General features: G+C 36.6%; 1 protein-coding gene across 1 annotated transcript in view; it reads left to right on the plus strand.

Moving 5' to 3' along the window:
* Positions 1–20629, plus strand: part of PLCE1 (phospholipase C epsilon 1) — a 126216-nt gene that overhangs the window by 88673 nt on the left and 16914 nt on the right. The window contains exons 6-22 of the mRNA XM_057381368.1: positions 741–999; positions 1649–1857; positions 5795–6461; positions 6943–7125; positions 7417–7534; positions 7920–8070; positions 9134–9256; positions 9343–9479; positions 10382–10620; positions 11616–11677; positions 11817–11982; positions 13777–13884; positions 14295–14411; positions 14496–14654; positions 15632–15755; positions 17878–18002; positions 18685–18802. Coding sequence (XP_057237351.1) covers positions 741–999; positions 1649–1857; positions 5795–6461; positions 6943–7125; positions 7417–7534; positions 7920–8070; positions 9134–9256; positions 9343–9479; positions 10382–10620; positions 11616–11677; positions 11817–11982; positions 13777–13884; positions 14295–14411; positions 14496–14654; positions 15632–15755; positions 17878–18002; positions 18685–18802 — 3065 coding nt within the window. The remainder of the gene's footprint in view (positions 1–740; positions 1000–1648; positions 1858–5794; positions 6462–6942; positions 7126–7416; positions 7535–7919; positions 8071–9133; positions 9257–9342; positions 9480–10381; positions 10621–11615; positions 11678–11816; positions 11983–13776; positions 13885–14294; positions 14412–14495; positions 14655–15631; positions 15756–17877; positions 18003–18684; positions 18803–20629) is intronic.

The raw sequence follows: 20629 nt of genomic DNA on the forward strand, positions 1-20629 counted from the left end.
GCATTTCCAGGACAGGGATGGAAAGTGGGGTTAAGGGCAGTCTACTGTGAGTGCATCTTTGGACTTTTGGGATGTCTGAGGCCAGGGGTGGGAAGAGAGGCCATATAATCACATAGACAGTTCAGAAGGTAAGAGAACTCCCAGAGGTATTCACAGTCCTTGGAGCTGTTTCTGTTTGAAATCAGGATTTCAGCTGCAGCTCTGCACTGGCACCTGTGACCTGGAACATGGTCCTGACTTCCTTATTTCTGTGAAAATAAATAATTTATTTTGTGAGCAAAMTGGGGAAAAAAAATCAATGTACATTTTTTAGAAAAAAAAATTAATTTGCTCCCCCCAGATTTTGCTAGCTTTGTGGATTGCTCGTAACACAGCTGAAGGAATTTGTAAGAAACCTTCTATTTATCTTTATGCTGTTTCCTTAATCTTTTCTTATTTCTTCCCAGGCCCTTAGAAATTTTAGGTGATGACACAATAAAAATGTTAGAAAGCCAGCTGGTACATTTTATGCAGCTGGGCTTTTATCAACATGTGAAATACTACTCCAGCAGATCAGACTGCTACTTTCTCCTTTTTAGTTTTGTTCTTTGATAATTCAAAGAGGGGAATTTTCATAAAAATAATGACCTTGGTTTATTTATGAGCTAAGATAATTTCCTTTATTACATATATGCTGTGGGTATTTGAAGGTAAATCGTTTACATTTTTTTAGTGCATGTTGTGATCTCTTCTTGCAATAGGTCAAGGAAAGTATTAAAAATGTGGCAATTTATGGACCAGTCTGATATTGAAACCATGAGAAGTCTGAAGGATGCTATGGCACAGCACGAATCGTCCTCTGAATACAGGAAAGTGGTCAACCGGGCACTCAATATTCCAGGCTGCAAAGTTGTTCCTTTCTGTGGTGTGTTTYTAAAAGAGCTCTGTGAAGTTTTAGATGGAGCATCAAGCCTCATCAGACTCTGTCCACGATACAACTCCCAGGATGAAACGTTAGAGGTAAATGAGAGGAATATTCTAAGATGTTATGTTCCTAACCACTGCATTATTTTATATAATCGTACAAAAAAGTTTTCCAAACCAGACTGTTACTAGACTGTTCAGTTACATGGACCTCAGTTTAATTTCCAGAGTTACTTAGCGATTTAGATTTGGTGGTTATACCTAGTTCAATATCAGGCTGCTGAGACATTAGCATTAGTAGCAAAGGGTTGTGTTTATCCTTTGGATTAAGCAAGTATGTATAGCCTGAAATATGTAATTATTTTCTGCTAAATGCTCTGACCTTCCACTTAATTCACTGGGAATTGGAAGTTTTCAGTTTCAAAAACAAATCAAGCTTCTCCTCTATGGAAAGAAACAGTTCCTTCGATTTTTATTTTTTTGGTTTTAAAAGAAAAGTGCTTCTGTTAGATGAAAAGCTAAAGACTGAGGGKTTTTTTTAAGTTTTCAGGAGTTACTTTAACTTGTGTTACTTGATTTATGAAATTATTTGCTCTGTTTTGGGTTGCAAGTAGGCACAAAATCCCATGGGAAGCAAGTAGGAAATATGCCTTAAATATTCTTAATTGTAAMAATTTCTACAATGAGAAGTAGATGACACAATGTTCTATTTATAACTATACTAATCTTTTAGATATCTCTGTAGTTTGTTTCAGATTACAGTGGACAAGATAATTTCTTACAACGAGTAGGCCAAGATGGTTTAAATAATCCAGAGAAAGAATCAACAACAAACAATATCTTTCAAACTATTCGGAGTTGCAATCGCAGTTTGGAGTCTGAAGAGGGTGAAGATAATTTTAGTGAAGGGAGTGATTCAAGGAAAAACTCTCTGAAGGACAAAAATCGCTACCAGTAGGTCTCATTTTATTTACTATCATCACATGTATATTTCATGGTTTAAATTTATTTTCTTCTACCAAGGCTTGCTTTTAGAAATAACAGTATCTTTAAYAGCTTCCCTGTGTATTTATCTACTTCCAATTCAGAACTTTTCTTCCCTGATACTCAACTACTTGGAAACTCTCTGTAGTTATATTTTCCCTCATGATGTAATTACTTCCTCTCATGATAAGGGTAAATCCTTTTTCTCTTACAGAGAGCTTTAAAATCCACAGTTACAATTACAATTTTGATCTCCAGTGACAGGAATAGCAYCAGGACATATTTGTTATCAGAGCTCAGAACATTATATTCTGCATGCTCAGGCAGTGTTGTGGCCCCTCCAAAATCAAAGTTGTTTATTATCCTTCAAAAGACTTCTTCTTTTAAGGACATCTTAGTTTGAGGGGTTTAAATTTTGTCCAGAAAACATTCCTGTGTGGGTACACATTTTGAATTTTCAGGTTGCTGTAGTCCTGCTATTTTGCAAAGAAGTTCACTTCATTGTGCCCTGTGTAAAAAAAGCCCAGTGTTCAGTAATCTGATTCCAGTTTGAAGACCACTTTTGAAGACTGTGCTAATCATCAGTAGGAAATACAGTAAATGCAAAGTTTGAGACATCACATGATTTTGTAGAATGTTGCTTTGCTGTGAAGTCTCCTTTGCAAAGCCTGTGTAGATATCGGTGGGTCGGGTCAGCTTTCAACTAAGTAACTGTGTTAGACTAATTTCAGATTAAATAACAGARCTGTAGTGCTCTGAGGTGAAGCACTGTAAAATTATGTGATGGCTTGCATAAAAAACCCTGTGCTTAAGTCACTGCTTGAGTTGTTTTACTGGTAAAGTATGTCGGAAATACCGATATGTTCAGAACTATCCCAATTATTTCAGCTACTTAAACATTAAATCTAATAAGTGACTGCCTGCTACTATCTTCCTGTTTAAAATGCATTTATTTAATTAACATGTAATTCTAAATTTCATTTCAAATAAATAATCATTATTTCCTGAAAGAATGGTTTCTAATAGAATTATTCACATCTGGCTTTAGTTGCTTCTGGGAAGTGGAGCAGTAGATTAAGTCAAGAAAGACAGACCCACTTCTTTGSCCATTTATGCTATCTCTTGACTTACTTCAGCCCAAATACTTTCTTCCAGGAATTGGTTTTTGTTAATTAGTATGTGTTAAAATCAACTTGCAGATCACAGTTCAAATGACAGATAAACTAGGCATATAAGCATTTCACTCAGATGAACAAAATGGAGTTTCTTTTTTTATGTGTTTGTGAAGTAATTTCTTGGTAAATTAGTTACTTTTGCATTTTATGTAAATATGATCTAGTAACTTCCACTCTAAACTAGAGTAGAAATTCAATTTTTTTTAAAAGCCAGTGTGAATCTGAAATTAAAGTTTARAATTCAAATGAACAAAAGTGCAGATAGGTAGTTAAAAGTTACGTTTCCTGGTTCAGGCTACTAAGTACTCAGTTATGAGTATGTGTACTGATACAGTGAATACCGATTTTAATAGTGTTATACTTGTAGGAGAATATTTCTGAAAGTACTGATTCAGCTCAAGAATCTCCTAGATTTTGGAAATTGCTTATTCACTTGCCATGTCTTTCCTGGGCATGCAGGGAGCTGGGTGAGGCACAGGAGCAAATTGCCACAGAGGCAGAAGGGTCGTGTTCTGTTGTACTTGTATTGAGGCTCTGTTTGGTTTATTTTTTTTGCCAAAGTGTTTTAAGGAAGAAATGTAGTCCCCTTGCTTGTGAGACCTGTCATATTTGCATAGAGTATTATAAAACCCAAATTCTATCATAATTATGCATTATCTGGTAATTGTAGTGTTGTGGTCATAAAGGCAGAAAAATACACTGCATAACATGTTTCTCATTACTTTATAATTGCAAGAAAGATTTTCAATTAGTTTTTCTTTTGATGATTTGGATTAGTATTGGGGAACATGAATGCACCAAAGCTGGTAGGTTAATTTGATTTGAAGAAAATGAAAGGCATCTAATAGAATCAGTGGGCAGTGGGTATAATTACTTTCCTAGTTGCTTTAGCAAATAAGCTCTATCACTCTGTAGTCACTGACCCGTCTAATTGCCCTGGATTTCTGTACATGCCAGATAAATACCAAACATTAATCTTTCTTAGAACTCTATTCTGGCAATTAATAAATTAAAAAGAAATAAAGGTAGGCAGGAAAATGGAAAAAGAACCTCAAGTTTGAAATACAGTTTTTATGGAATTGTTAATTATTGAGTGACCTATGAAGATASTCCCGACTTTGAATCATTGCTTTATTAGGCTGATCTCATCTTCACTTTTAAGCTTCTCCAATTACAGTAAATAATGTTTAAATAATGGAAGAAAACCTCCAGTTTTTTTCTCTTTGTAAACTTTGCAATTTTCTCCTCTAAAACTGCAATCTGTGTCACTGTTTCCTTTATCTTTTTATTTCCTTGCATCTCAGTGCAGCACRTGTAAAGAAAGCCCCTGGTCCAAGGCAGGCTCAGTAAGTGTGCTCTCGGTGTGGCTTTTGGCAGCTCGTGGCAGAGGCTCCATTTCTGTGTGTGGTTCCGTGTTTGTGCTTGGCTTACCTGCTTCTTGGACACTTTAACCTGCAGCATGCAACAAGAAATAAATTTATTCATTTCTTGAGGAAATAGAGCTACAGTTAAGACTGCAGTTACTCTGTCAATCCCCCTTACCACAAGCAGTAGATTCGCAGCTTATTTGCCCCTTCTGTACAAATTCAGTGAAGAGRTAGCGATCTCACCAAGTAGTAAATTTGTAGAGGCATCATTAGAATTGCTGTGTGGAATAAGGGAAAAATTCAGATTAATTTGTCATGCAGGTAGAGAAGAGTTTGAGGAAAAGCTGTTGGTCATCTGTGCTGTTTAACACTGGGGGAGATGGAGTATATTACTTGGAAACACAACATGAGTAATCTTTGGCTTGTTTGATAGGAAAGGGGCAGGAACTGAGAGTGCTGTGGTTATRGAAGGGGAAGCACAGAGGATGTTAGGACAAGATGTCTTGGAGGATACGCAGAGAAAGATGGTTTGGATTTTATTGCCTGGTTATCCTTAGGAAAATGTGCTTCATTAGTTYTCTTGTACACAGAACAGTTTGTCCTTTTTTATGTTCACTGAAGTATCCAAATATTGAGCGTTTGCGCTTTCATACATGTTAGAAACTCCTGCAGGAAAGGCATTTTATTTAAACTACCTCTTCTATTAGCTCAGTGTTTTTGCTCTGTATCTACTGTTTCTAATTTTGGCAAAACATTTCAGAAATTTTGGTTGCTGCATACAAGTTTCTTGTTAATATTTTCCTTAAGTAAAATTTCTGATGGAAAGTATCTGATAAAATTCTTGCTGCATCCTTATGAGGAAGATATTTATTTTAACCAGTATTTTACTAGTGTTAATCAGAGTATTATATAATGTGTAAGGTCTGCACATTAAATCATTAATAGAACAGAGATTAGCAGTCCTGTCTGAAATCCACTACAAACTGCTAACATTTTCCACATATGGTACTTGATATTTCAGTTGAAGCAATCTTGCACAGTGGATTTAAAAACTGGAGTCACCTGGATTTAAGAACCAATTAGACACTTTTTATTATTAATGCAAAGTTTGGAAAGCTCTAAGAAAATGATCCTATTGTTTCAGGAGTTATAATTAATTGTAGCAGCATCTACTAATTAATGCAAAATTGCAATAACATAAGTTGTAATGCTTCAAAAACTACACAAGTTCCTGGAAGTCTCAGTTACATAGTGTTGCTAGTAGTCCATTTATTCAAAATACAGCAGAAAAAAGATTTATCAAGCATAGCATAAATCAGCACATGTATCACTAAAAATGAATCTCTCATCTTTGCTCACATGCAGATTTCTAATTGGAGATCTTTCAGATTCTGAAAATGACATATTTGAGCAGCTGAAAGAATGGGACACACATTCAACAGAAGAGCAACAAAAGGCTTTCTGCCATGGGATAGAGCTGATTCCCTGGTATGTGCTGTCCATCAGGGCTGATGTCCATCAGTTCATGCAGCAAGGGGCGACTGTCATTCACTATGACCAGGAGACACATCTCTCAGCTCGCTGCTTTCTTCAGCTTCAGCCTGACAACAGTACCTTGACTTGGACAAAACCCACAACAGTTAGCCCTGCAAATGCTAAGGCAAAACTGAGTGTGCTGGGTAATAGTGCTGAGCTTGGAAAATACCAGTTTCTTGGTAATACTGGACTGGTGGAAGGTTTTTTGGACTTGTTTTCAGCCAAGGCTGTGTATATGGGACACTCGGGCATTGATATGCACACTGTGTGTGTTCAGAATAAACTTTGCAATATGTCCCTTGAAGAAAATGGTGTAACACTACTTTATGGACTTCAGACTACTGATAATAAGTTGCTGCACTTTGTTGCTCCAAAATACACTGCCAGAATGCTGTATGATGGATTGCTGGAATTGACTAAAGCTGTAAGGAAAATGAGGAGATTCCCTGATCAAAGGCTACAGTGGCTACGGAAACAGTATGTCAGCCTATACCAGGTAAAAGATGCTGTGATTCTGTATTAGAAAAGTTCAAAGATATCAACAACTTAATGTAATACAATTAGTTCCTATTATAAGTAAGATTAGATTAAAGATGAGCACTAAATCTCCAGCTTTGTATCATGGCTTGAGCAGTAAGATCTGATTCTCCCCACARCGTTATGTCAAACCTTGCAAGTTTTCAATGCACTGAGGTTAATTTTTTTTTTCTTATGAAGCTCTTGATATGTTTGGAATTTTGGAATAAGTAATTAAAGAAAAGCAATGACAGTACTTGAAGAGGATACCAAAATACTGAGTGATAGGAGTTAGGGCTAAAATATACCCAAAGCAGCAAACAAAATAGGCTTAAGGAATTAATAAGTAATTAAAAATTTCTTCTTCTTGATGTTTCTTTCTTTGGTTCCTCAGTGATGTCTATGTTATTTCTTTAAAAATGAATCCTTATTCTCCTTATTAAWGCTGAGACTCTTTGTAGGAGGATGGAAGGTTTGAAGGGCCAACCTTGGCTCAGGCTGTTGAGCTGTTCGGAGGCAGACGATGGAGTGCCAGAAACACGAGCACGGGATCTCTCACCAAAAGCACTGAGAAGCCCAATGTACAGAGAAACAACACTCTGGGAATCAGCACCRCTAAGAAAAAGAAGAAAGTACTCATCAGGGTAGAATATTTTGTTATTCCTGTTTTGTTTCCTTCTTGCAGTTACTGTGTAGCTGTGTTCTGAACCAGAACATTATTGTCATCTTCTGTGTGATGTCAAACTGAGGTGGCACCTAACGGTCCCACACTTGACCATGTATCTGTTTAAATTGTCTCTTTTCTGCTGGTATGGGCCTTACAGGAGTCTTTCACAATGAATAGCTGATTTATCTCACGGTTTTGTTACAGTTGCACCGATAAGAGCTGGAAATAGTGGTTGTGGGATGTTTATTATGGTGCTTGCCATTTCTAGGGTGAAAGTGGAGAGGCCACTGATGATGAAATGGCAACTCGGAAGGCAAAAAGCTGTAAGGAATATCGTAATAGGAGTGGTTCAGATCCTCAAGATATTGATGAACAAGAAGAACCAGGTAGGTATATTACTTCAGTATTTAGAACTCCGTCAGGGTTTTGCTCCCAGTCTTTTTATACAAGTGTTTTTATGGTGTTAAAAATGAACATATAAGGTACTTTTGCAGTTGAAACCCCAGATGCTGTAAACTTTGAAATTAATTTCTGTAGTTGTTCGTGATTGTTCTTGCATTTGGTTTCAGGAGCATTCACTTTCCATTCAGATATAATGCATATAARTAAGTCTTGTTCAATGTGTACTTGTTTGACTGTTTTGAGAGAAATCTAGAATCCTGTTAGTGTCTTACCATGTTTTAATGAAATACCATATAGGTCYCCTGGAAAAAAGCATTTTTATTGGGCTAGGTGTTTTAATTGTGATGAAAACTTTTGTTTTCTCCTTAGATCAAAGTATTATTAATGCTTCCCCATCGAGCAACCTGCCATCAAGAAGAGCTCACTCTCTGACAGCATCTGGGTCTCCCAACATAGGAGCTACATCACCAGCAAGACCACTCTCCTCTCCTGTRATATCGTCAAGCAAAAGTCAGTCTAGGTAAGGACAGAATCAATGCTTTGATTTAAAAAGAAAAGAAGCTGCTATTGTTTATCATCACATGTGGGATTTGTGCCAAACRTGTAAAATCTGACAAAAACAAAGCCAGAAATGTCATTAGCCTTTTGGTAGACATCTAAAACACATAGTAGAACAACCCAGGACATTAAAGCTGAAATGCTATGAATCTGAGGGTGGTTTGTAGCAAGTTCCTGAGCATCATACTTCAGCTTATGTCAAACACAGAAGCAGATTGGAATGCTGTTCCAAAGCCATACAAATAAGAAATTCAACTCTTTCTCCAGATCTTCTCCAAAACATAGCTATAGGCATCCTCTGTACAGTGAAAATCAACAGATGTATTATAGATGTGTGAACTGAAGTTCTCTGGTTTCTCAGCACAAATAGTTTCTACCTGAGGGAGTAGTAACTTTTGCTGACATTCCTGCARTACTGTCTTGGGAACTGGAGGAATGGATTTGGAATCTTTCTCTTACAGGCCTCTTTTTCTTCAACATTCATCCTATTTGTGTCACTTAGGCAGTGTAAAAGGTTGTGCTGTTGCAATATGGGCAGTAACATAGTGCACCATTATATTAATTCTGTAAATAGTAATGGTGATGGTCGTAGTAACTACAGTTTCTATATTATAGTGTATAAATGATAATATGTGGACAGTACTTTAGGGCATACAAGAAAACAGTCTCAACAGAGGCTTTSCAGTGCTTTTTCAGAGAAGGAATGCTGAAATATCATTATGAGTATGAATCTTGGGAGTTCCAGGAGAACAGTTTAAAACAGCCTGATATACCTTATAATTCTGATAAAGTCTGCAGTTTTCTTGAAGAAAAAAAGTTGCTGCTATAAAGTAAGAAGTTAAAAACTGTCATTATGCACCTTAAAAGGTAGTGCTTTATTTGCTTCTTCCAGATATTGGTAATAAATGCATTAGAGAGCACAAATAAACTTAATACAGCAATACATAATATTTCAATAAGTTTATTACTGTAATATTTCAAGAAGTTTAATGTAACCAAACTACAGCAGTCCTTTTTTGATTTAGCACATGGAGCAGCAGTAGCTGGCATGGCCGTGTCAAAGGAGGAATGAAAGGGTTTCAGAACTTCATGGTGTCTGATAGTAACATGACTTTTGTTGAATTCGTAGAGCTCTTCAAATCTTTCAGGTAAAAGAGTTTTTTTTTCTGTACTACTTTCATTCATTCAAGTTTATGAAAGAGCAAAAATTGAACTTTTCCTGCTCTTTTTGCAGTATCCGTAGCCGCAAGGATCTGAAAGACCTTTTTGATGTTTATGCCGTGCCTTGCAATCGATCTGGCTTAGAGCCCGCTCCACTTTATACTAATTTGAAGATTGATGAAAATAGCAATGGATTCCAGCCTGATTTAGGTTTGTTAAAGAGAAAAATGGAGCTGTTAGACTGCTGAGCAATATCAGTTATTTGCCTTAATAAAACRTGTCTCAGTCTCATTATCAGTTATAAATTTAAGTAGACGACTGCTGCTATGCCTCCACTAATACCTAGTTAGCAGGATAGAAGACAAAAATGAAAGGAAGGAAAAGTATTCCAGCCTTCCATTAGCCAGATATATTTGTAACTGGTAATAGCAGAGGAATAGAACTTGCTGCCTAATGGGTGAGCCCAGGGATCTTTACAGGTTGCAGGAGCCCTGGAAGGGCTGAAACACTGAGCAAATATAGGGAAGAGAAACRAGGAGACTGTGCCCTGTATCCCATTTGGCTGGGATTTTTCTTATCTGGTTTCCTAGTGGATCTGCTTTATGGGGGATACGGAGGAAGGAAGCCTTTGTCCCCCTTTACATTCCTCAGTTACCATAATCTAAGTCTGGGACTTTGGCCACATGCAAAGAAAACAGTCTTTCTGCCAGGCAGCTTGTGGGRAGGGTGCAGTACAATTGGCATTTGAGACTGGAAGAAGATAAAGGGTGATTGAACAGGAAGGGTAAGGGGTTGCACACAGTGAAGGAAAGGCTTTGAGGCTGCACATGATGGTGAAAGGGAGCAGGAGAGACTTGGGTGACKGTGTGTGAGAGACTGTAGATTCATGTTCAAGGTTCCAGGATTTTGTTCAGAGTAATTGGACACCTGTGGCCCACTCACATGCATGCTCAATGCTCTCTCTTTTATTAATGGAGAGAAACAAGATGGTTTTGTTCTAATTTCCTATGTCAGTACTTGTATGTATTTTATGCTGCATTATGTTCTACACAGTAGATATAATACACATAATTATTTAGCTTATATTTATATTTCCTCATTTTTCTTTTAAGATTTGTTGACTAGAAATGTTTCAGACCTTGGTTTGTTCATTAAGAGCAGGCAGCAGCTATCAGACAACCAGAGGCAAATATCTGATGCTATTGCTGCTGCCAGCATYGTAACCAATGGTACTGGAGTTGAAAGCACATCACTGGGAGTGTTTGGAGTAGGAATCCAGCAGCTGAACGACTTCCTAGTGAATTGCCAAGGAGAACACTGCACCTATGATGAAATCCTCAGTATTATCCAGGTCTGTGATTCAACTACCTTGCATTCCTTTTTTACTAAAACTCCTGTTACTTCCATTTTCCCCGTTGATGTTGTATGCTGTTCAGAATACCATCTGTATGGCTATCTCCTTTCACACTGATACTGTCTCTAAAGTTTACTTGAATTTAAAATTTAATACTATCTTTATTTTGGACTAGAAAATTTATGGATGTCCATAAATATATCCGTTTTAAAAATGCAAGTAAATAGTTTTATGAGCTATACATGCTTTAGCAGGGAAGGGATGTCACCACCACGTAGGAAAACTATTTGTGACGATTCATTTTTTTTCTCCTTGTCTGTGRCCACATTTGATTGAGCATAACCCTAATTTGGAATGTTTAAAAGCATCATTTCCACATATTTTTATTTTACTATAAAAAAAATCCAGTGCAAACATGGACTTTTTATTCCTTTATGTAAAGTGGCTGAAGATTTTAGGAAGTGTATAGAAACATTTTTATTCCTCCAAATCTGCATAATTAATGTACTCCAAAACAAAGACCCATTTAGACGTTAACAAAGGCTAAAAACTGTATGTAACTATCAACATGTGAGATAGAATTGCAAAGCTAAAAAGACAGAAATTATAAAGAAACTTCAAGTTGGAATACCACAAATGTCTTTAATTTGAGATGGTCATATGTTGTATTTAGGCATAATAGATAGGAGTAGAACACCTAATAATAAATCTTTCTTAATTGCAGCTTAATTGCTGTCTCAGCTTTGAACAGGAGATTGGATCAGATGATCTCCCAACACCCCCTTCAACCTGACTTGATTTATGATTATGACTTTAGTATGTTTGTTTAGTGATTTGTTAAACACAATTTGCAGGCACCTGATTACTTTATCCATGGAAAGACTAGGTTTACATACTCACTATGCTATGAGTAGACTACATATAACAACATGACAAATACATATTCCTAAGGATTGTTATTATATATCTCTTTAATTTCTTCCTCCTTATAGAAATTTGAACCTAGTGTGAACATGTGCCAGCAGGGGCTGCTATCTTTTGAAGGATTTGCAAGGTAATTACTTACATGCTAATTATATACATATATATATATATATATATGTAAAAAGATGATACCGTGTATTGGTGTTTTCTAGGAGAGTCACAAAATGCTCAGCACAGCATAAAATTTCCTCACATCTTCTCCCTTTTAGATTTTTGATGGATAAAGACAACTTCGCCTCCAAAAATGATGAGTCACAGGAGAATGCTGAGGACTTGCATTTTCCTCTCTCATATTACTACATAGAATCCTCACACAATACTTACCTTACTGGCCATCAGCTGAAAGGGGAGTCCTCAGTAGAGCTCTACAGCCAGGTATGCAGGATTGGATTGTTGTGTAGCTTTCAACATGATCTTGTTTGTTTTACTGGCAAGTTTCAGGAACATGACCTTTTTGCTTTGAAAATCTAAATGTCCTAAACCCCTGCTTGCAAAACGTTGGAAAACATGATGTGTGGGAAAGCTGCCTGTAAGCGCAGTTGTGCTCAAATGCCTTTTCTAAGGCAAAAAAATKGGTTTAGTTTGAGATTCATAGCATTTAGACACCAGTCGGTCTGACCCAACCTACTAAAATTAGACTTTCCCACAGGAAAGACTGATCTAATATTTTAGTTCATTCAGATGTCAAAAACACTACTGAAATACTGTACATTGCACTGCAAAGACAAATTTCAAATGGAACTATAACTTCTAAAAAYGTTACTTCTAGGAATATTCTACAGTTTTTAGACTTTGTGCCTGATTGGTGGTGATCAGAGAAGGAACAATTTCTCCCTTGGGCTTTCAGTTCTGTGTTTGTTTGTATACATATATATTTGTATGTCTGTGTGTTTACAAAATGCTGGAGAAATCATCAAACTTCCTGTCAGTAATGGTTTCATTACTCTAAATGTTAATGACTCGCCCTTGAGAAAGGGCTCATCATGTGCTCCCTCACTGGGGCTATAGAGAGGTGAGAGGTGTAAGGAAATCCTGAATAACATGAGTGCACTGAGTAATGCAATTGCAGAGGTTCCTGTAGTGGCACTGCACAGTGATCTTGGTATTGTGTTGGTAGCAGATGGGAAGTGAGATAGAGATCAACAACCTCAAAGTTTGCATGATTAAGAAAAGCTTCTTCCTGTCCCTCAAGTAGTTGTTGCCWGCTGAAGGGGCACTTTGTTCTGGCTCAATGTGTTTGGCTCTCACAGAAGTGGAAAAGTGACAGATATGGACACAACTGTCTGAAACCAAATTATTCTGGTTTTGAGTAGAAGTAATTTTTAATTTGTTCATGAATGGTTTTGCTGCAAATGGGTTTGATTGTTGAKATCTTTCTATTCAGTAAAATATTAAATTGTGGTACAGATGACAGGCATGTTAAGTACTGATAGCAATAAAAAGCTGGGCTGCCAACAGATGGGTTAGCTTATCTCTCCCTTCATCCTTCCTCTTTGCTTCCTTCATTGGTTTTCTAGCAAGCAGAGCTTTCTAAAATAAATAAATGAATAATTTAAAGAAATTATGAATGAATCRATGGCTGTAAATTAGCTTAATACAATTAAGATGGCCTGGCACATTTCCATTCTAACTGTCGTCATAGAAGTTGTTCCTTAAGACATTATTTTCAGACTAACTTTTATATTTAAAACTAACAATAACAAAAAAAMCCCAGCAAATAAACTGCAGGTGCTTTCCCCATAAGCTTCCATGGAAACAACCTGGAATAAATTGTCATGTTGCTTTATAGCTGCTTTTGCAGGTAGAAATACGGAAATATTTCTCTCTCTCAGAAATTAAGCTATACCATGAAAAACACCTTCTGCAAACAGAGTCCACGTGTCCTGTAAGATACCATGAATTTGAAAGCTCTGTAGTAACTGTCCCAAGAACGTATATGCTTTATTTTCCCATTCTTTTTCAATAATAAGGAAATGGAAGATAAGGAATTCAGTTAGGGAATGCAGTGGGGACTGTACTACCTTCTCGTGCACTGTTTACTTCTCAGAGATTGCTCTTTTCAGCAGTTTTGCTGAATCACTGGGCTTTCATTCAGCTCTGAAATGTCTTCTGCTTTGATGGCATGAGACAGTGGCTTCGATGTGCTTAGACTGTTCAATTGCATTGTAGGTTCTTTTACAAGGCTGCAGAAGTGTAGAATTAGACTGCTGGGATGGTGATGATGGGATGCCTATCATATATCATGGACATACTCTCACTACAAAGATCTCTTTTAAGGTATGCTGGAACCTGCACATAGAAACAAAAACATGAGAAATTGTTTTTCTGTAACGAATGGGAAAAGTGATTGCCTCCTAGAAAAATACAAATCCTAATTTGGGCTAAATTATAGTAGAATATGAACTATAGATTGTGTCCGACATTAAATTCTCAGTGGGAAATATGCTTTTCAAATGAGTTTTTGTAGCATATGCAGTGTAATTTTCTGTGGCTTTGTTRTTACACAAGTAACAAAAGTAGGTATTACCACTTGGTTTGTAACAAGATGCCAGCTTGCTTTGAAAGCACACTGTGGCCACTTCCCTCTTACAGAGGAAAGCAGATGTCTCCCCCTCTCAGCTAACAGCAGGTGAGCTGAATGCTGCAAAATGATCCCCTGTTCTTCCCATGGCCTTTCTCTCTCCCAGGAGGTGGTTGAAGCCATCGATCGCAACGCATTCATCACTTCTGACATGCCCATCATCATCTCCATAGAAAACCACTGCTCGCTGCCTCAGCAGCGCAAGATGGCTGAGATTTTCAAGGTGGGCCACAAAGGGCAGTGTAAATTATTCCAAGCACGTGCTTTGGGATTTTCCATAATACATCATGTGTTCTTCATATTTCAGAATGTGTTTGGAGATAAGTTGGTGACAAAGTTTTTRTTTGAGAGTGACTTTTCTGATGATCCCATGCTTCCTTCCCCTGGCCAACTGAGAAGAAAAATCCTGCTTAAAAACAAGAAGCTGAAAGCCCATCAAACACCAGTGGATATAYTGAAACAGAAGGTAAAATCCTTCGTTAACAGCAAGCAATGAGACCTAACTCTTGATAGAAACAATTAATTTATGTTTGAAGTTTTTKCTATTCCCACCTGTGCAGCAGAATAATCCAATGCACATTCATGCTTGGAACACTCACAGCAGATCATAGTGCTTTCAAATAAGTAGACAACACATGTAGTAAATGACAGTTTAACTAAATTTTAGTGTATATTAATTTTATAAAACTTCATAATATTATGATTAACACCACATACCCTATGTGACAAATATAAATTAATCTTTTTCTCTGAGGCTATAACATATACTGTTAATGTTTATCGAGAAGTAGTAACACTCATTGAATATATGTGTACATTTACAGTAAGTAGTAGTTTTTGGTAGAGTTCTGCTATGTTCTTTTTTTCATATTCAAACCAGGCAAATACTCAATTTTTTACTGACTTTTTATGGAGGACTCTGCTACTCAAATAGTGTTTATTCCTGTGTGAGAATTTTTTGATTTCTAAAAATTGAGGCTCCATCTCTAGTAACCTCAATTTAATTAGATTGAATCCTTGAAAACTAATTGCCATTACCCAAAATGTAAACACAATTGCATTAGACTTAAATTCTTGTTATCAGATGAGTAAATCACACTGATCGTACCAGTAAATGGATATGCTTCATCTTCTGAAAAAGTATTCAGCTGTTTCTGAAGCAGCATACCTCAGACTGGAAAAAGGCAGTCTTAAATGTTGTGCAATGTGGACATTTTCCATAATTAATTAGGTTTCATCTTACTAAATGTTTTTCTGGCAATACAACTTCCCTTTATGCTCAAACTTTTTAAGTGGTATTTTAGCTTGATCTAAATGGTCTGACTTATTTCTCACTTATACTCAGTGCTTTCAAATAAACAAAATAAGATTACAACAGTGATGAGGACTTTTTCTTTTTAGAAGTACCTAGCAATAATGTAGCAAGTGATTTTGTTGTTGTAGGCTCACCAGCTGGCACATATGCAAGCACAGGCCAGCAATGGTCCTAGCAACCCCACACCTACCAATGAAGAGGAAGAAGATGAAGAGGATGAATATGACTATGACTATGAATCTCTCTCTGATGGTAACTATATTTATTTGTTTGTTTATTTATTTATTTCAGTGCTTTTGTTAGAACTGTAGTAATAAGAYGTGAATATTGTGGCTTAAGAATGAGCYAGGTAAGCRGTGTCCTTGCATGAGTCTGAAAAGSCTGGAATTCTTCAGCTGGTAAAGAAGAGGACTGAGGGGTGAACTGGAAGCAGGTTTACTAAATCATGAAGGGGTRGATTAAGGGAAGCACAGATTGTTACTCTAGTTCTAGGAGGTGCTCAGTAAAATAGGTGGAAGCTYAGTCTAAAAGAGGCAAAATATTTTTTTGTGCAGCTGTTGGGTTTTGCTGCCATGGGAAATTGCAGAGCCAAATGGCATCAGCGTATTAAAAAAAGGTTTGGACAAATTAATGGACAGATTTATAAGCAGATGTTATAGATAGCAGTATTTGGTCCAACACCCCTATTACTCAGCAGCTGTRGTTGTTGGGGTGTTTCCAGGGAGGTGGACCATGATTAATGGTTGGTTGCTCTGTTGCCACTRTCAGAAAGAGAATCCTGGGCTAGGTTGTCTGCTGGTGTGACACAACTGGGGATGTTCTGAGGGAACAGTGCAGTACTTCACTCCCTGAGCCTTTAGGTCTAATGAGGACCTGTTGAAGTTGTAGGTGCAACATTCAGAGAAGATGTAAGGCTCGAGCACAGGACTTCTTTCCAGTGGTCTCTTATTTACAATACTTGTTACATTAGTTGCTTCTGTGTTTAGCGATTTAAAAAAGTCACAAAATTAATGAGTKCAGTTCAGGACTTGACACTGCTTGTGGAATAGCAGTGTTATTTATGAGTTTGATGTCAATGCTGCCTTCAGCTGTATTTTGCCTGAAAGTTGGCCTAACTGGCTACTTGAGCATACTCTGTGAGGAACAGGGTGTAGATGTAAATTGCTGTGCTAATTCAGAACTTTGCTAACACCCTTGCCAAGAAAATATTGCRAACTAATTGCAGTAAGTGACTTTTGAGCACTGTTCTAGTTAAGAGAAGGTTTGAGAAATCTGAAGCTAGCAAGTATACAAAGGGATACAGTATACAAAGGAATCTGCAGTTTAATAAAGTTTACTACTTTATTGCAATGATTCTTTTTTTGAGTCTTTAATTATGTTAATATTTTGTAAAACTAATCTAAATAATGGTCTGTAAACTTTCTAAAAGAGATTCAGTTTTTTCTTACCAATACATTTTTTGTGTAAAACTAATAGTTTTAGAACTGACACTTAYTTTTCATTTTTCTGACTCTAAATCTTAATTCCCTTTACTCTTTATTCCCTCTCTGACTCGTTTCCCTATAGCTGATGTCCTTAATGCTTCTCCTGCTCCTAACAGCCAGGAAGGTAAAAGCCCCTTGGTTGAGCATTTTAACTGCATGATATCAGCACTGCATCTTCAGCCTATTCAATGTGACAGTGTGAATATAMAGTTTCTACTTCAAATTAAAAATGCAAGCAGATATACTTGTATGGCATTAACTGGTCAGGAACTGTAGAAGCCTGCATGTGTGACACTTGCTATGCATAAAAAGAGTATGGTCAAAGCATCAGGAATATCTGGAATTAAATGAAACCATTCCTTTTGTGACAACTGCAGTATTTTGGTCCAGAAAGGCCACATCATTATTAGGCATACTATTCTCTGAAAAATATATAGCTTTGAAGMGGTATTTTTATCAATGTACAAAATRYTTGTGCACAGTGAAAGTAAGGAGAGTAAAGCCAAAATTTGCTGTACAAAAGTGTTTGATAGGGTTAATTTGCTTGGACTTCAACATTTATTTGTCATTCAGGAATATCAGTTGTTTTCAGATGGCAAACTGAATTCATTAGATAGTTTGGTTTTAAAGATCTTTTGAGCACAAAAGGATGGGCTTTAAAGGAAGTGCAATGTCTTAACCAAACCCAAGCTTAAAATTTTTAAGTAGAAGGTTACTACTAGAGGATGATGCTTTGACCAGTAAATGCATTATTTTAGCATCTGGTTATTCATATAAGATTCACAGATACTGTTATATAGTCACACTATCCACAGATACTGTTAATTCAACGTAAATTTCCAGTTGAAATTGTTTGGCTTTATGTTTATTAAAATCCCATTAATTTTTAGATAATATTCTTGAAGACCGACCCGAGAATAAATTATCAAGTGATAAACTGCAGTTTGAATATAATGAAGAGACTGCCAAACGACTAAAGAAGGCTGATTGTGCTACTTACAATAACAAAGGAAAGGTAGTTCTGCTTTCTCCCCCTTTCTTCTCAGCTGCACTTTGATATATAATCAGGTTCAAAGGGATTTAGACAGTTTAGGTAACTGAGACAGACATCAGATGGCAAATRCACTTAATGAAGAGAAATAAGAGAAAGCATGGAAAGACACCAGAGAAAATAGCTTAAATAGAACAAATACTCAACATACTGTTGGAGAAAAGTCCTCAGAAGTTATTATATATATGGGCTGCTTGRCTGAAAATTAGATCCAGAAGCTTATTTAGATATTTAATTTCCATTAATATTGATGGARCTAAAGACTTCATCTGAATCTTCAGCATCTTTGTGTTTCAAAATAAATTTAAAATACTGCACTAAGATATCATATAACCACAGTACCTCTTATTACATCATCTGAAAAAGGAATCAGTGTATCACTGTTCAGTATATTGTAGATTCTTCTCCACATGCATGTGTTTTGTCTAACAGTTTGTAGAACTGATTCTGAATATGGCATTTCCATACTCCTGCAGAACTGGTAACAGGTATTGATGCAGAAATGTGCACTCAGGAGGGAGATTTGTTAGATGAGGACACAAACCATCTAGGAAGAAAGATAAAATATTTTAAAGACATAAGATATGCAAGAGTTCTTCYACATTCAGTAATACTATTATTAAATGTTCTTGGTATTGTCACTCAGGTTTATGACATGGAGCTGGGTGAAGAATTCTATCTTCCACAAAATAAGAAGGAAAGCAGACAAATAGCCCCAGAGCTATCAGATCTTGTCATTTACTGTCAAGCTGTRAAGTTCCCGGGTAAGTACACTGCCCTGTTCTATTGCTTTAAGCTTTCTAATTCTTGGAGACATTATGTTTATGTTCTGAATTAGTTTGAAGTAGTCGAGGAGGTCCGTTCTTCATGATTTGGTAGTCTTCATAATAACAGCTCCTGGCTGAGAAGTAGTGTTCATAAATTATGTGAATACATACTGTTTGTCATACCAAAATGTTTACAAAAGTGAAATTTGCCAGTCTTCACAGCTTAGACAACTGCTTCACTGCCAAATGCCAGATGACAGAAAGCTTTATCTTAAGAGCTCTGAGTTTCCATGTAAGGACCTACTGAATTGAGAAGGAARATATTCTTAAGACCTTGAAGGAAGAGTGTGTCACATTTCTTTAAGTGACCTCTCTTTAGTGTGCTTCACCTTTGCCCACAGCTGCATCTTCTGTTCTTTCCCAAGTGGACAGGAGAGGAGCTTTGCAGGGGTGAAGAACCTTTTCATGGGGTGGGTGAGGGCAGCTGCTTGCACACCCTCACACAATCTTCATGGAAGCAGTTATGGAAATAGGAAGTTAAGGAAAAGCAGATAAGCAGTTAAGGAAATAGTTATATGGAAATAGGAGAATCTTCTGTACAGTAGGAAGAATAATGTTTGCAGAGAAAAGGAGAGAGAGTGAGTAAGAGTTTCAGTACTGAGCAGCTATCAGTGAAGAGATCACTGACAGTTACTTGTWCAGTACTGAAATATGAGGTTGGGTATATTTTGGCTCATACTGTGTACATAAATACTTTTAAATTGAGAATTTATTGTTTATTGATATGTTTAATGTTTTGAATGAAAAATCTGCTTTTTAGTGGAATGGTTCTCTGTGGAAAAGTTAACAATTCTGCCAAATCATGATCTTATACAAATAGAACTATAATCAGATTAGAGAAGCTAACCAAACATAAAATCGTGTCAAATAGGCAAGATAAACATGCTGAAAAATGGACAGACATTCTTTTATAATCTTTTATAACTTTAAGAATTRTAGGTGTCACTTGTAAAAATAATGACTTCTAAAAATTCAAATCTGATACTCTTTTTAATGAAATCTGCAATGAGATATATTTCAAGTAAAATATTTTCTTTTAAAGAAAGATATTCAAGATTAAACAGGGATAGTATGGGTTGTTCCAAGAATTTTGATRCACAAAAAAATTCTGATGTTCTAAGAGAAATATTTAAATTTTGATGTAATACTGGTTGTAAAAGAAATACCTGCCTTCCTTCTCTGATTTCTTCCTCTTACTTTAAAGAGATCATGAATAGAATAATTAAGAAAATTATCTCCTTTCACACATGAAGGTGTAGAAGTTACTTTTCCAACAAACTTTGTGTCCTTTGAGGTAATACAGACTTCCACGGCCACCATGCCATGGAATCCTCTGCTCAGCACAGTCAGGGTGCAGTGCCATGTCCATGAACGATGGAAACAAGGCTGGTAGATCCATGGCTATGTAGCTCTAAAATGCAGGAGTTTTGGAAATAGGGAGGGCAGAATTCAAGTCAGTGTCTGATCAATGGTGTAAATACTTTCTCTTTCTTCATATATTTTTGTTCTGTGTTTACACTTGCCTACGTTCCTGAATGTTAATCACTGATTTGTGGCTATAAAAAAGGACAAGGACCATTATGTCCACTTATCCTAACCTACTGGGTAACACAGACTTGCCCTAAGTGTTCCCTGGTCAAAACAGAATTTATCATGTGGAGAAAATAACATTTCTTGTTTATAAAATCTCTGGTAACAAGGAACCCACCACAGCCCTTGTTGTTCCTCTGCTTTTTGACCTTACAGTCCTTGCTTAATTTCAAT

The sequence above is a fragment of the Malurus melanocephalus genome, unplaced genomic scaffold, assembly GCF_030028575.1.
Source record: "Malurus melanocephalus ecotype Western Australia unplaced genomic scaffold, MMel_1.1 scaffold_12, whole genome shotgun sequence".
NCBI lineage: Eukaryota > Metazoa > Chordata > Aves > Passeriformes > Maluridae > Malurus > Malurus melanocephalus.